At 39.1% G+C, this 14,192-nt stretch overlaps 1 protein-coding gene across 2 annotated transcripts; it reads left to right on the top strand.

Moving 5' to 3' along the window:
- The first annotated feature begins 2,423 nt into the window (after positions 1-2,423).
- Positions 2,424-13,394, top strand: socs6a (suppressor of cytokine signaling 6a). Of its 2 annotated transcripts, none has more exons than XM_086151223.1 (3): positions 2,424-2,771; positions 3,224-3,293; positions 4,309-13,394. In XM_086151223.1, the coding sequence occupies exon 3, from the start codon at positions 4,435-4,437 to the stop codon at positions 6,043-6,045; it is 1,611 nt and encodes a 536-aa protein (XP_086007349.1). In that variant the 5' UTR covers positions 2,424-2,771; positions 3,224-3,293; positions 4,309-4,434; the 3' UTR covers positions 6,046-13,394. The 2 variants fall into 2 exon arrangements, with proteins under 2 accessions (XP_086007349.1, XP_086007350.1); XM_086151224.1 differs by having other exon boundaries at positions 2,559-2,578.
- Positions 13,395-14,192: the final 798 nt, after the last annotated feature.

Genomic DNA, 14,192 nt, shown 5'->3' with positions numbered 1-14,192 from the left:
ATTCATTTGAAATTCAAATGAAGCACAAGTTGCTCCACAACATGTACTGTAAATAGTGGAATATTTGTTTGAATGAAAATGTTATAAATTATAAGTGTGTTAGAACAATTAAATAAATGTACTTAGAGTATTGAGGGAGTAACTATGAAATACCCCCTTAGAATTATTAGTGTATTTTATCAGAATTTGAAATTTGTGATAAGTAGTTGGACATCTCATAATTAGAACTAAGGCAAAATGACAACAATTACTCTAAAAAAAACTCACAGAGGTGAAGCTGAAATCATCGTCATGAAATGTTTTTTTGCATTGAAAAGAATACATAACAAAAACTAATTAAAAAATACAATTTATGCCAATCAAAATTATACAAAAAAATATGTAAATTAGAAATCTGAACTTAAATAAAGATTGTTTGGCTGCTTCGTATGTGATATGATTTGGGTGCAGCGGTTAACGCTCTGGCCTCACAGCACAAAGGACCCTGGTTCAATTCCGACAAGGGGACCTTTCTGTGTGGAGCATCGCCCATGATCCTGTGTACAGAATAAGCTGCAAGCAATGGATGAATTTAGGTTCAGAAGATCATGTTTTATCTCATACACTAACATGAAGCTCAAAGTTTCTGGAGCTGGAAAAAAAAAGTTCTGAGGTTAAACATACTATAATTCCCTCTGAGATAAGATAATATAGGATAATACACTATTGATCCCCATAGGGGAAATTGGGGCTGGTGGAGTGCAAGAAGAATTCATGGAGAGATGACAAAAAGTGCCTTAACCATGAGAATATATGCTGGCTACAAAAGGATTGTCCGAGAAAAAAAATGTGGTCAATCAGTGTTCTGTGTTCCCCTTTGTCCCAAGAAGGGCGAGAGAAAGAGAGAGGGAGAGACAGAGACAGAGAGCGAGAGATTCTGCAATGGAGTGTTCAACAATGTCCCACAGATGCTATATTCCAATAAAAAAATAGACCAAGACTTCATTTACCTAAAGAGACAGAGGCTATTAGTAACTATTGAACCAGGTCCTCCTGTTATGACACTACAAAATGGGGTTTACCCACAGCTGAATATTTGTTCTTACTGTCTGGCAACAGATATCAACTAGACTAAAGTTTGTTTGTCAGGTCTAATTTGGCTCGTAAAAACATGGCATCCCTGCTTTCCAGTGTCCTTGGTGCTATGTCTCAGAGCTGCCACCCCTCTCTCCTCCCCCACACAACCACCCTCCCCTCCTGTGCCAACACATCAAGAGAAGGCAGCCTGATCAACCCTAATAGGGCCCAGTAATTAGAGTCTTTGCATAGAGCCTGTCTGCGCGCAGCTGCCCTAAGCAGGTTGGGGAAGGACTGCCATACACTTGACAGTGTGGAAAAAACAATGTAATGTTCAGTATGGGCCAAATTAGCCTGGCAGTGGTAAACACAATCTACTTTAAAACAATACTGACACTAATTAGGCAACCAATGCATCATTTCAGAGATCAAGTTTGAGTTTGTACCGTATATCAACTTGAAATACTTGTAGAAGCAACTTGATGTTTCTGGAATACAAATTAGAAAAACCCTCTTGTAGGAATGCTATACCCAGTTGCCATTAGAAAACTATGCCTAGTGGTGCCTTGTATTTTTACCGTTATCTAATATTGGCGGTGAAAAAACAACAAAGCAAATAAAATAAAACCTGTCATTATTGTACTAAGTGGGAGCTTTTTTCCTCAACAAACTGCTGTGAGCCAGGCCATGAGAAAAAAAAAAAACTACAAAGAGCACTAAAACAAAACAAAAACACAAATATGAAAACTGAATCCTGACGTTGGTATATATTGTGAGCAAGTTTACATAAATTTGCCTGTTTCTGCTATCACTAGATAGTAAACCCCCTTTGAATTTAGCTTTATGCTGCCAATGGCATTATTGGAATACTGAGGTCAGTCCTTTTAAAGTCTAAACATACATAATTCATTATTTACTATAATTTCAACTGGAATTATCCCAACCACTATGTTGTCTCTATTCATTTATTTGATGAGTCATTAAAGAAGTCTAATATTACTACTACTATTAGTAGTTTTTCTGTTTGAGTTATATCAAATCTCTTGACTCTCAATTGTCTGCGGACTACGAAATAAATATAACCGACCTCGCACTCATGCAGCGTTTATGATTCGTTTATTTGACAAAAATATTGAAAAACAAATATATAATCTAAAAATGTGAGTTTTCTTATTCGTTGGAGAGGCTCTCTTTTTCAAAATATTATTTTTTGTATTTGTTTGGGGCAAAATTTGTCCGTAGATAAAAAGTGGTTGAGCACGTTATGTCCCTGAGATGGTCGCACCGGGCGTTTGGGATGTACAAACTTGATGGAGTGGCTGCGTCTTTGATTCGCTGCATCTGATTCTGCTCCCACAACTCAACAGGCAACAAAGGAAGAAAGGAAGAGGCCGTAAGCTACAAAGTGTTAGCCGACTTACACAGAAGGGTGTCACCTTATTGTGTCATTGTATTCGGACATGTACGAACGCACCTTTACAGAAAAACTATAAGAGACCTTCATTTGGATATTCACGGGAAGGTACCGTTGTGTGTTACTGACAGCAAGCGTTTCGTTCACCAAGCTAGCAGAGAGAGGCTTAGATAGTTCGCTAATCATAGCAAAGCTAACAAGCTAACAAACATCAACGAGGGAATCTGTCGTGGATGTGCACTCTAAGAAACATCTTAACAGTACAGGAGTGTTTTTCAAAATAACGAGCACAAGAGACCGGGTAAGAGTTCTTTAAATGCACTTATTTTGAAGAATGCCTTTTTTATGACGAATTTACACGTATAGCATTCATGCTATCAGAACGTCAGCTATTTTTGTTGTACCATACTTGCCAAACTTGGACCAACGATATTGAAAAGCGCAAAAAAATGTATGTGTTTTACACGATGACTTTCTGTTTAAATCCGGCTTTACGTTTGCAGTCGCCGCACTATTATATAGTTCAAATTCTAAAAGCATATGCTAACACACTTAGCCTAGATATAAGCATGGTGTTGTGAGCACAGGCCTGCCTAGGTCAGGACAAACCTTGCCAGCGTTATCAATCATCTAATAAGCGAAACAAACTGCTGCTTCCGAAGATCTAGATGTGCGCTGTGTTTTTATCCCAACCACGTCACATCACGTCTGGATTACTGCGCTGTTGTAATGAGTTATTTTTGTTATGAATAGCATCAAATGAAAGGTGGTGGAAGTGGAACTTGACCCGTCCAGTCGAGTCACCATTTTTCTGCACATAATGGTGAGTAATCAGATTGCAGCTGTCCAGATTAGTAAGTGCCTTTATATAGGTTCTTAGTGGTAGCATGTGTCTGTGGACATTTGCCGTTGTCGTTATAGGGAAACTTAGAAAGGGAATGAGATGTTATTTGATAAACATTGAATGCACAATAAAAATAGGTGTTAGTGCATGGTGTCACTCAATGATGTAGGCTTGTAAAGAAGTTCTATGTGTTTTATATGGTGTAATGACAAAGTAAGTAAGTAAGATCCTATAGTTTTGAGATCATAAACAACACCTGGAAACTAGTATAGAAAGTTTATGTAAGGGAAAAAAATCACAACAAAATTTAAATAAATCACAGGCAGCTGTTAAGTTGTTCACACACAGTCAGTGGTAATAGTGCTTTGATTTGGTCGTTTTTTTCCCAGACTTGGTTATTGCACAACTCCGTCATCACTGCGGTCAAAAGTGATCTATCACCCACCAATGAGATGAACAGCTCCACATTATATTGTCTTTTAGATATACCTTTCACAGATGCCTCAACTTCCCCAAAGAGCAACAATACTATGTAAAGGCTGCTTTAGATGCTCCTCTATCCCTATGGTTATCACACTGTACAACAGAAGTCTAGACAACACACTACTCTGACATGCTGGAATTGCATTGTTGCATCTGTACCACTTTGCACTAGCTGCAATGGTCACTCACTGGTTTATCTATTTTAAACATTCAATTAATGCAACCCTCAGATGTGTGGCAGAAATCTGCAAAACACCACTGAGCTACAAGGAGTAATAGATCTAAATTAGTCAGGCTGTATTGTATCTTTATTTAATATACTTTGTGAGATATAGCAAGTGTATATGTGAAATATATCAAAAGGTTGTTTTTAGTACTCAGTCATTTTGATAGCCAGTATCTGGAGGTCTCCAATATTAGGCACAGTTGTTGATGTTGTACAATTTCGATTGGTCATTGAGCATGATTTTGTCAAAATCTAATATTTTCTTGTGGGTTTCTCCTTTGGCAGGGACTGATGGCTCAGCTGTATGCATGACTGGTTTTGTGTGGCCTGATGGGAGGATACTGTGGATATTACTTTCATCAGGACACGAGGAGAGCCATCCCATGCCCCCTCGATTGAGGGCCTGTCAGAATGAAGAAAATAAGCCTTAAGACCATTCGCAAGTCCCTCAGCATAAAGGGCAAAGAGGAGGGTGACTTTGTCATGCTCCAGCAGCCCACTGTGACCACAGAGTTTTCGAAAGAAGAGTCACTGTTTGGGGGATGCTACACCAAAGACCTTTCGGGTTGTGACCTTGGTGCTGAAGAGGACAAAGGTGGACAGAATAAGGGCCGATCTAAGAGTGAGACCCTAATGGGATCATTAAAGAGAAGGCTGTCTGCCAAGCAGAAGGCAAAGGTGAAAGCTGGCTCCTCTGCTATAGGCTCAGTGGATGATGATGACACCTTCTCATCCTCTTCAGTGCCCATCAGCTTCAATGAAGTAAAAGCCCAGAGGCCTCTTAGATCTGCATCGCTACGGAGTCACCATTATAGCCCATCACCATGGCCATTGCGGTCAGTCAACTCTGATGAGGCATGTATCAAAATGGAGGTAAAAGTTAAAGCCATGGTTCATTCTCCGAGCCCTAGTCCCAATTTAAATGGTGTGCGGAAAGAACTCCATGATTTTCAGATGGAAGGGCTGTTCCAGGACCAAGCAGAATCCTTAAAGAATCTCCAGCAGCCACATAATGGTGAGCTGCATCTAAATATTGATGAAAATGATGTGCCTGTGGTGCTTGGGTTGACTCCTCAAGACTACATTCAGTACACAATGCCTTTAGATGAGGGAATGTACCCAGAAGGGTCCCATTCCATTTGCCTGGACAGCTCATCTCCTATGGAGGTTGTGGCTGAGGTAGACAATGGGTCCCTCCACGCAGACCAGGGACAGGAGGAACATGACCTGGTCAGCGGGATATCACCAGATATTTTCATGGAAACCTCTGTGAATAGTCTTCTTATCAGTTCGGCTAGTGTAATGCTCCAAAGCTCAAGAGTAGAAGTCCCACCTCCCCTCTCTCCACTCTTGCCGCCCATTTCAAATAATGGACATATTCCTAGGACTTTTTCAGGGTTCAGCTCCTCAGACAGCCAGGTAGCTGAGAGAGTAAGACACCACCTCAACTTTGATCCAAATTCAGCCCCTGGAGTGAGTCGGGTGTATGACTCTGTGCAGAGCAGTGGGCCCATGGTTGTGACCAGCCTGACAGAGGAGTTGAAGAAGCTAGCTAGGCAGGGCTGGTACTGGGGCCCAATCACACGCTGGGAGGCAGAGGAAAAACTGGTTAACTTGGCTGATGGCTCCTTCCTGGTCAGAGACAGTTCAGACGATAGGTACCTGCTCAGCCTGAGTTTCAGATCACAAGGCAAAACTCTTCATACCCGGATTGAACACTCCAATGGACGCTTCAGCTTCTATGAGCAGCCTGACGTGGAAGGACACACATCCATTGTTGACTTAATCGAACATTCTATAAAAGACTCGGAGAACGGAGCTTTTTGTTATTCCAGGTCTCGTCTACCAGGGTCTGTGACATACCCTGTCAGACTCACCAACCCAGTGTCTCGGTTTATGCAAGTGCGCTCCCTGCAGTACCTTTGTCGCTTTGTCATTAGACAATACACAAGGATAGACCTGATTCAAAAACTACCCTTACCCAATAAGATGAAAGATTACCTACAGGAGAAGCACTACTGAAGACACAGACAGGACATTGGTAGCAATTTGCACTTTTGTGTTCAGTTAAGAGATTTAACAAGGTTTACAGACAACCATAGTTTTGACATTATTTGATTCTGGTGGTTCATGATTTGTATCTACGTGACAGTCTCTGTTTGGTGCTCCTTTTGACTATTCTGGGGTTTTCAGCTGGTTAAAGAAGGCTGTACTTCTAGAGACTAAGGCCATCACATAATCTATTGCACTGTATAGCCGGCAAACAGTATCTAAGTTGCATTCATGAAGTGTGGACATAAGGCATGCATCTAAATATTTTGTGATGTATATCCGTCAGGGCAAGAAGAGCAAGTTTCAAAAATTCAACTGTTGAGAAATACCACCATTCTGAGCTTCTCATCGATTTGTATTCTTAGTGTTAAAGTATTGCAGCAATTAGTTGTTTGTCAAAGTTTTTAAGAGCACTCCACCGGTTTTGCATTACTTAAAGAACTATGAGGCAGAACCTTTAGCGAAGTGTTTGTCCGCTTACAACACTAACAATGCACCAGCACCTCAGACAGCTGTTGGGAGATTCTGTCGAATTCCGCTGTTCGTTTCAAATGTTGTCATGAGCAAGTCTCAGTCCAATGTGAGTTGGCTACAGAGGTTTGCACACCCAGATTCTTATGCATTAAATATCACTTGAAAAAATTCTAACAGACTTGATGTAGCTCCTCTGGTGCTACAAACAGCTTTATAACATTTTCACCTACATAATTGTACTCCCCATGAACTGAGAACAATGTCTAATGAGGAAAATTGGTGTAGTTCCCCTTCAAGCTTCTTGTTGACCACCCACTTATGAAACTCTTGCATTTTATTGGATTAAATCTTTGTTAGTCCAGTCAACCTGTTACAAGAGAACAGCATTCATACTGTACCTTTATTCAAATAACAAGAACTCAGTAAATCTAGTTTAGCCATTTAATACCATCTGATATTGTCATGACTTGTTACAGATGATACCATACACTTTTGTATGCTCCTCACAATTCCTTACATGATGCATGTATTTGATTTGTCAGGATATCAGAACACTAAAACGTGATGAACTGAATGGTAATTAGACTTTTAAAACTAAGGCACCATAAACACTACATGGGTCAAAACTGTCATATAAGAAATGATTACTGTTATAACTCAAGTGCAAATTGTAACACATTTTCTCAATTTAGTAGAGGTTTTAAATGGTTAAGTTGAAGAGGAAGCTTTACATAATATGGCTGCATGTAGCCATTTAATAATAAGCAAGTCAACAGGTACTGATGATGCTGGAATATCATGTCCAGTTGGGTTTTTTAGAAAATAAAAAGGAAATATTAAAGGGGACCTATTATGCTTTTCCATGTATTTCAACACACTTATGTGACAATATTGGATGGCGAATTGAACTTGCAAGTAATTCCAAACATTTGTGAAGTTCCATATGAGCTCATATCTTTCATTCTTTTTGTGTTTTAATAAGGTTGTCTTCTCAAGGCTCTGTGTACCTTGAATGCACCAGAATGCTCCCTTTGGTAAGCTTCTGGCAGATGGCCGAACAGTAAAATTGGACTTAAGCAATGACGAGGCTGAAAGTTTAAATGCCTTGTTTTAGACTGATGATGACCTAAAGTGAAGTATAAGATACGTTTTTTTTAATTTATCAGGGAATAATGCAAAACTACTCTGGAGGACTCCCTGAATGAAAATATAGGTATGTGAATTAGCATAATAGGTACCCTTTGAACCTTTCTGCATTTAGAATGTTATAAAGCGTGCAACGCAGCTCAAATGTCACAACTGTGTCACTATCTAAATGCTTGTATCTGCATGTAGTTGAGGCTTCAGGATTGCTGGCCCTTGGCTTGATCTAAATCAGTAAAAACGTGGCAGCAATACACTAAAAGATTTTGGCCATGTTGTTGAAGTGCAACCCAGAGTAAAAGGCTATTGAATGCACAATTGCATATGCTTATAAGAAAAGACTACCTTGAAATTTCAGAACAGACCTATAGTCACTTAACCTAATTCCCTACATATTGATGGCTGTTTCTTTTTCTTCATGCCAGCAATCACTTGGACCCAGATCAAATGAAACCCACAAATGGTGCAAGGTTAGGGTAAAAGTATGTGGAAAAGCAAGGGTTAAGTCCAGATTGCCATCTTGGCATCATGTCAGGGTTTCAGGTAATGACAAAAGTTCTATCACAGCTGAATGGCCACATAAGTGTCAGTTGGGTTTGAAGGACATTTTAAAAAACTTTGAACAGGCTAATTTGTCATTGTCCTCACAGGGCTCTGTCATACAGACTGCTGGTCTACTGGGCTGTTTGTACTAGAGTAAAGGGAAGAGCACACAGTATGCTACGCAAGTGCTTTATATGGATACCTTGACAGGGAATTGTGTTTTCACATTATGAATGAGCATCATTTTTGACATCAGTGTCCTTAAAAGTATTTGGAAATGGTCTCTCAGACAACATTGGTAGGTCATTAGCACATAGTTCTAGTTATCATTAGCTGGAAATGTTGGTGTCTGAGAGGGTTCATGAATTTAGTGGAGCAAAAATTAGATAGGAACTTTTGAATGGTGTTGCATGTTTAAAGTCTTAGCATTTTAAGCTTTGGGTTGTATAGGAATGAAGGGTCTAGGCTGTGTTTGGCCGTGTAGATGGATGTTTTTTCTGTCACAAATATTGTTTAGACATTCTCTGTACAAGAATTTTTTTTTCTTCAAAAACCCTTTAGTAAGTTATGTTGTGACATTTGCCACCTGTACAAAGGAATGTACACTTGAGTGAGGTGTCCATTTTCATTTGTTGGCAGAGCAGCTTCAGAAGGCATAAGAGTCACATAACTACATTGAACCATTTTGCACTTGAATATTCTCCATTTACATGCTTGGATCTTCTCTTGCCTAGATTTGACCTTCAGACGTTTTTTATTGTCGCACAGTAGTTGTCATCTGTTCATGTAAGTGTTATGGTTATCCTAGATTTTGTTTTTTGTCCTATCTGTTGGATATAAAGGGTAAGGCACCAGCATCATATCAAATCCTCTGCAATTGCTCTTTGGTTGTCGAGGAATGGGATTATAATGAGAATGTGGATGCAAACTCGATTTTACTTTTTATTTTGTGTCTGTGTGTGTTTCAGTTTAAATGTGAAAGTAATATGTTGGTCATTCTAATACACTATTCTTTTAATTGTTATTCTTTTAATTTAATTTTAATTTTCCATTTCAATTTGCAATGTTTGCAAATGTCGACAAGCAGCAGCCTGTTTCATTCAGTGTTGCTGCTGTGATTTTTCCTAAACACTTTGGTTTATTATTAAGCATTATTGCCTTCAAAGTTTAATTCCAGAGGTTGAAGCTTGAACTGAAATAATTTGCATTACAGCTGTTATGCACTTAACAAGCACCAACATTTTATTTGTGCATCTCATTTAGTGAAGGTGATTGTTTACAGCATTATATTATGTTTGGAAATACCCCTCCCTTCCCTTTTTGTTTACCTTCTCTCACATGAACATATTGGTACAATTTGAAGAGTCTTTATTTCATTTAATGTGTTATACACATTTGTGCTGCTTATGGATATGATTGCCTTTCTTGTATTTTAACAACGGGGAAATAGAATGTCACCAATTTAGATGTTTGTACACATAATTACTTTGGTTATCATCTTGGGAGCAGATTTGCCATTTAAGAACTCTAGTCTGTTGGAACAGCATTAGTAGCGATTAGTAAACCCTGTGTAGAATAAGTAGTTCACTCCAGTTTACATTGGTTGTCAACTTTCCGAAGTAGATTGTCTTTTTGTATTTTTTTTTTTAATCAACAGTGATTTATTGCACATTTTGGATACAGTTCAAGAGTTTTTGTATCTGCCAATTATAAATTATAAATAAACTATATTCTAAAAACTCTGTGCTTCAAAAGTATTTTCAGTTTGTAGAGTACTAATGCTTGGTTTAATAACTAGGATTAAACTAGTTATACTGGCTGTGTACACAGCTACCTTGTCTCAGAGTTGCAATTCCATGGATCAAACTGAAACTTAATGCCTCGTCCTGTCAAAAATATTTGTCTGATGTGTTCTGTTTATCTGAGTTTGACATTAAAAGGCTTTTTTTAGATCCACTGATTTAAAAAATGGGTTTATTTGTCCTCACTGATCGTGCGATATTCAGAGATCATTTGCGATAATTTCAAAAACTACAACAGACACGAAAGTGAGAAAACTGAGAACCCTTATTGCTCTTAACGTTCAAAATGGATTTCACAGTGGAATAGGTGACATCTTGTGTCAAGCAATTAAATGTGTAAAACATATTCGCAAAACATTTTATGTTATTATATTTGTGCTACTGGAACTCACCTGTTGGGTCAGAGCATCCGAGCCAAGCTTCGCTCTCCACACACATGATAGTTTTGTCTTCCAAAGACTCTTTTGGTAGGTACTGACCACTTCAGAAAGGGAGCACCCAACTAGGAAGGGCTCTTTTGAAAATGCTTAGACCCAGTTGCCTGGCCATAACAATTACACATTAGCCACTATTCTGCTTCTAATATATCAGTTGTGATGGCACAGTGTTAACTTGGTGTCAAATATATCCTGCGGTAACAAGATGATCAATGTTCCTCGGTTCACTGCTTAGTGGACATAATGTTAGAGCTGAGTGGAGTATATCCCCGACTTATAACAAGTGGCACTGTACAATAACAAGAAATCAATGCTATTCACTTCACCTGTCAGGGGTCATAATGTTATGGCTGATTGGTGTATATGAATACTAAACAAGGTACGCAGAGTGTCTTCAAGGGGTCGGCAACAATGCGTGCCAGGTGGCAGCTTTTGTCAGCATGCTGGCTTTTAGCTACAAAATGATAGTTAAAATAAGTTTAAGGAAAGTAAAAATACAGAAAGAATAATACAGTGCTACTACCATGTGTTTACTGACTGCAGAGACACAATGTTGTGCCTTAGAGGCGGAGATGGGGCTCGGGTTTTGGCTTGTATTCGGTTAAATGCAGTCTGCATGATGATGAGGAGGTTGTCTTTGTTAATGGCTGTGTCTGACAGACCTCTCGGCATCTGAGGTGAGGATACACAACTGTTTTCCTGGCTTAGGATGATTTATTCATGGCACACTGGTAGTCTTGTGTCATATGGAGATGCCTCTGCCATGCAGGGCCTCATCTCTGCCTTCTGCATTTTTTGTTGTCTTTGCAAATTTTCAAACTGTTTATCAGAATTCGGTGGGAGGCATTATTTTGCTTGAAGAGTGCAACTTACTGTGACATTGCACACCAACTCAGCAGTTTTCAGTTTGTATGCAAAACAACCGCTTGTTTTAGCCATGTCACACAAACTTTTGTCTATTTACCCAAATATCTAATTTTGTCTTTAAGCTATGACTTGTCAAAATATGGATTCCAGACATCACATGACATTCACTTAATGCATCAAAAGAAAGTCCATGAAAAATGTTTCGATCCAGTTTATCTTTGTCAATGAAATATAAACAATTCAACAACAATGTCTCTATCCAGAAACACAGTTTCATGTAGGTGATTTGGATTTGGGTTTAAGTGAAAGAAAGTAGTTCCTTTATGAGATAGCTCAAAATAAATAACCTTGAGGAACCAGGCCATGATTTTAGGAAAGATGCAGTCCTGTTTAAAGTGCTCTTTTGAGACTGTTGAGCATCTTAAAAGAAACACCCCAGTTTTTAGATATAAAAAAATATAAAAACATAAAAATAAAAAACATTTCAATTATATAAATATATTAAATTCAAAATAAATATATTCAATAAAAATATATTAAAAAATTGGAAGCTCATTGCTCTGGCTGGTATTCCCAATCTTACACAAAAAACTAACCAAGCAAGAGGGAAAATATGTTTCATATTCCGTGTTTGGATCAGCCATAACTGTAGAGAAAAGCCTGAACAAATGAGCGCACGATACTTTGGAAAGTAAGAAAATTGAAAAATGGGTGGAAGTATACAGGTAACCAGATGGTTCAATGAACCATCTTTTTGGCTATTTGTACACAGGATCTCAGCCCAGTGGAACCGTTAACTATGTGAGTAGACATGGCAAGTTACTTTTAAGGAGAAAAAAAATTGCAGCCCCTGCAGAAAATATTCTATTTACACCTCGCCGTTTGTATGGATGTTGTGCCGAGAGGTGGTTATGGTCCGAAAGCAGACGAGCTTTCTCTCCTATTCTTTCAAGGCTATCAAGATTTCCAAAAATGTCTTATTTCTTTCAGGCCTTGTTCCAGAAAAGCGCCCGTCTTCCTGTTGTCTATCGTTAGTCCAACATTAAAATGGTTGATTTAGGAATGAGGACAGATTCCATTTGTTCGACTCTGGTAGTGGGGCTGCTTTTCATTTCCATTTGGATCATGGATTGTGCTCATAAAAACATGAATAGCCTCAGACAATGTTTGCATTCTTTCAATGCATAATGTTGACAAAAGTGCTCATTTGTGATAGAATTTCATCTCAGTGTGGTTCTTAGTTTGAAAGTGTTTACTCTGGAGAATCCATCCATCACACGTCTGCTGTCTCAGATTAATGATCCATTCCTGCCATCTGGTTCGCTGCATGGTGCACCCATTTTTCACCTACAAACAGGGATGATGTTGACAGCTTGAATTCACCAGTAAACATATATATTGCTTTAAATTGTTATGCCAGGAAAACATTGGTGGGCCTCGCTGGTAATGATAAAGCCAATGTTACCTGCTGGCAACAGATGTCTTCCAGCACACAGCGAAAGGTTCAGCTCTATTAATGCTTGTGATCTCATGCCAGCAGTGCTATACACCACTGAGACCCTCTCTTTTTCCATCTATCATGCATTAGATGATTTCTCTGAACCCCAATTAGCCCTGTTAGAGAAGGCACTGCCTTCATCATTATCAGGTCCCCACAGAAACAACAGCTTATCTTGGTATACATTTTTTACATTTCTTGGTTTAACATTGGTGACCTACACTTTGTGTGTCCCCACACTGCTGTGCCATTCCTTTTGATCACAACAGCTTTTTATCAAGATTCCCTCTATACCCCATCATGTCACAACATGTGGGAGAATCGAGAAAACAGAGTGGACCTTGTGGGAACAGAAAGTGACTAGCCTCTTTTGCTCTTTCCAGTATTCATGATTCTTGAGAAGCAAATATGGTTAATTACAAGAAAATGGTGACTCCAGATGGCCTCAGCAACAGGGTGTCGAGAAAGACAAGGATAGTCAATTTAGTATGTGGCTGATAATCTGTCATTACAGTTATTGTTTTGTGTATCAATAAAACACTTTTGTATATATAATTTTTTTTCTAATATGTGTTGTTTTCAACCTTTGTATGTTTTTCTTTTTCAGACATCTTACTGGAGAGGAAATTATCATCCAGAAAGACAAATTTATAATTACAAATGGCTTAACCACAAAGGTTTTTAATAATAATATGTGGACAGTGTGCTTTTTGTGTGCAGTGTGCCCAGATCTCCATAAAATAGTCATAATTATGCCATTAAAGCTGTGACATCTGGAACTTTTGGGGCACCTCACGCAAAATATCCACCTCCTGTCGTCCTTTGCCCCCGTGACTGTAACAATCCACTATCATCCTCCAACTAATTGCCGTTTCTCCTGGGGCAGTGGCTGTGAGTGGAGGAGACTTGGTAGTGGGATGGCAAGGGGTACATGGGGGTTTTGGGGGTGGGATGGGAGGGGTGGCGAACAGGTGTTGGCCATCAGGAATAGGATGGGGAATAATTTCAAGTTGGAAACCTGCCTTAATTCTCTGCGAAGTACCAGAGTGTCTGCCCTCTACCAGCGGTACAAGAGGCACAGCAAGGAGGGAAGACATGAAATGAGAACAGGTGGTGGTTTGTCATTAAAACAAGAAACCGCATTTCTCTGTAGATTTGCTCGAGACAGTGTAGTAGCAAGGACCACACCTTCGCATCCTGATTCCCAAGCTGCTGTTCGTAGGTGTCATTGGATTTCCCACAGTTTCAGAGACCCAGATGAGGCTCAACATGGCTCGGTGTAGATTGATTGTTTGAAACATTTCTGGCACTTGTTGATAGAATATTTACAAAATCCATTTGACCGAAGACTTA

Source organism: Fistularia commersonii, chromosome 8 (genome assembly GCF_037954325.1).
Source record: "Fistularia commersonii isolate RoL2024-O1a breed Wild chromosome 8, RoL_Fcom_v1.0, whole genome shotgun sequence".
Lineage (NCBI taxonomy): Eukaryota > Metazoa > Chordata > Actinopteri > Syngnathiformes > Fistulariidae > Fistularia > Fistularia commersonii.
Note: the sequence above shows the minus strand (reverse complement) of the source record. Positions and strands in the feature narration are given on the sequence as shown.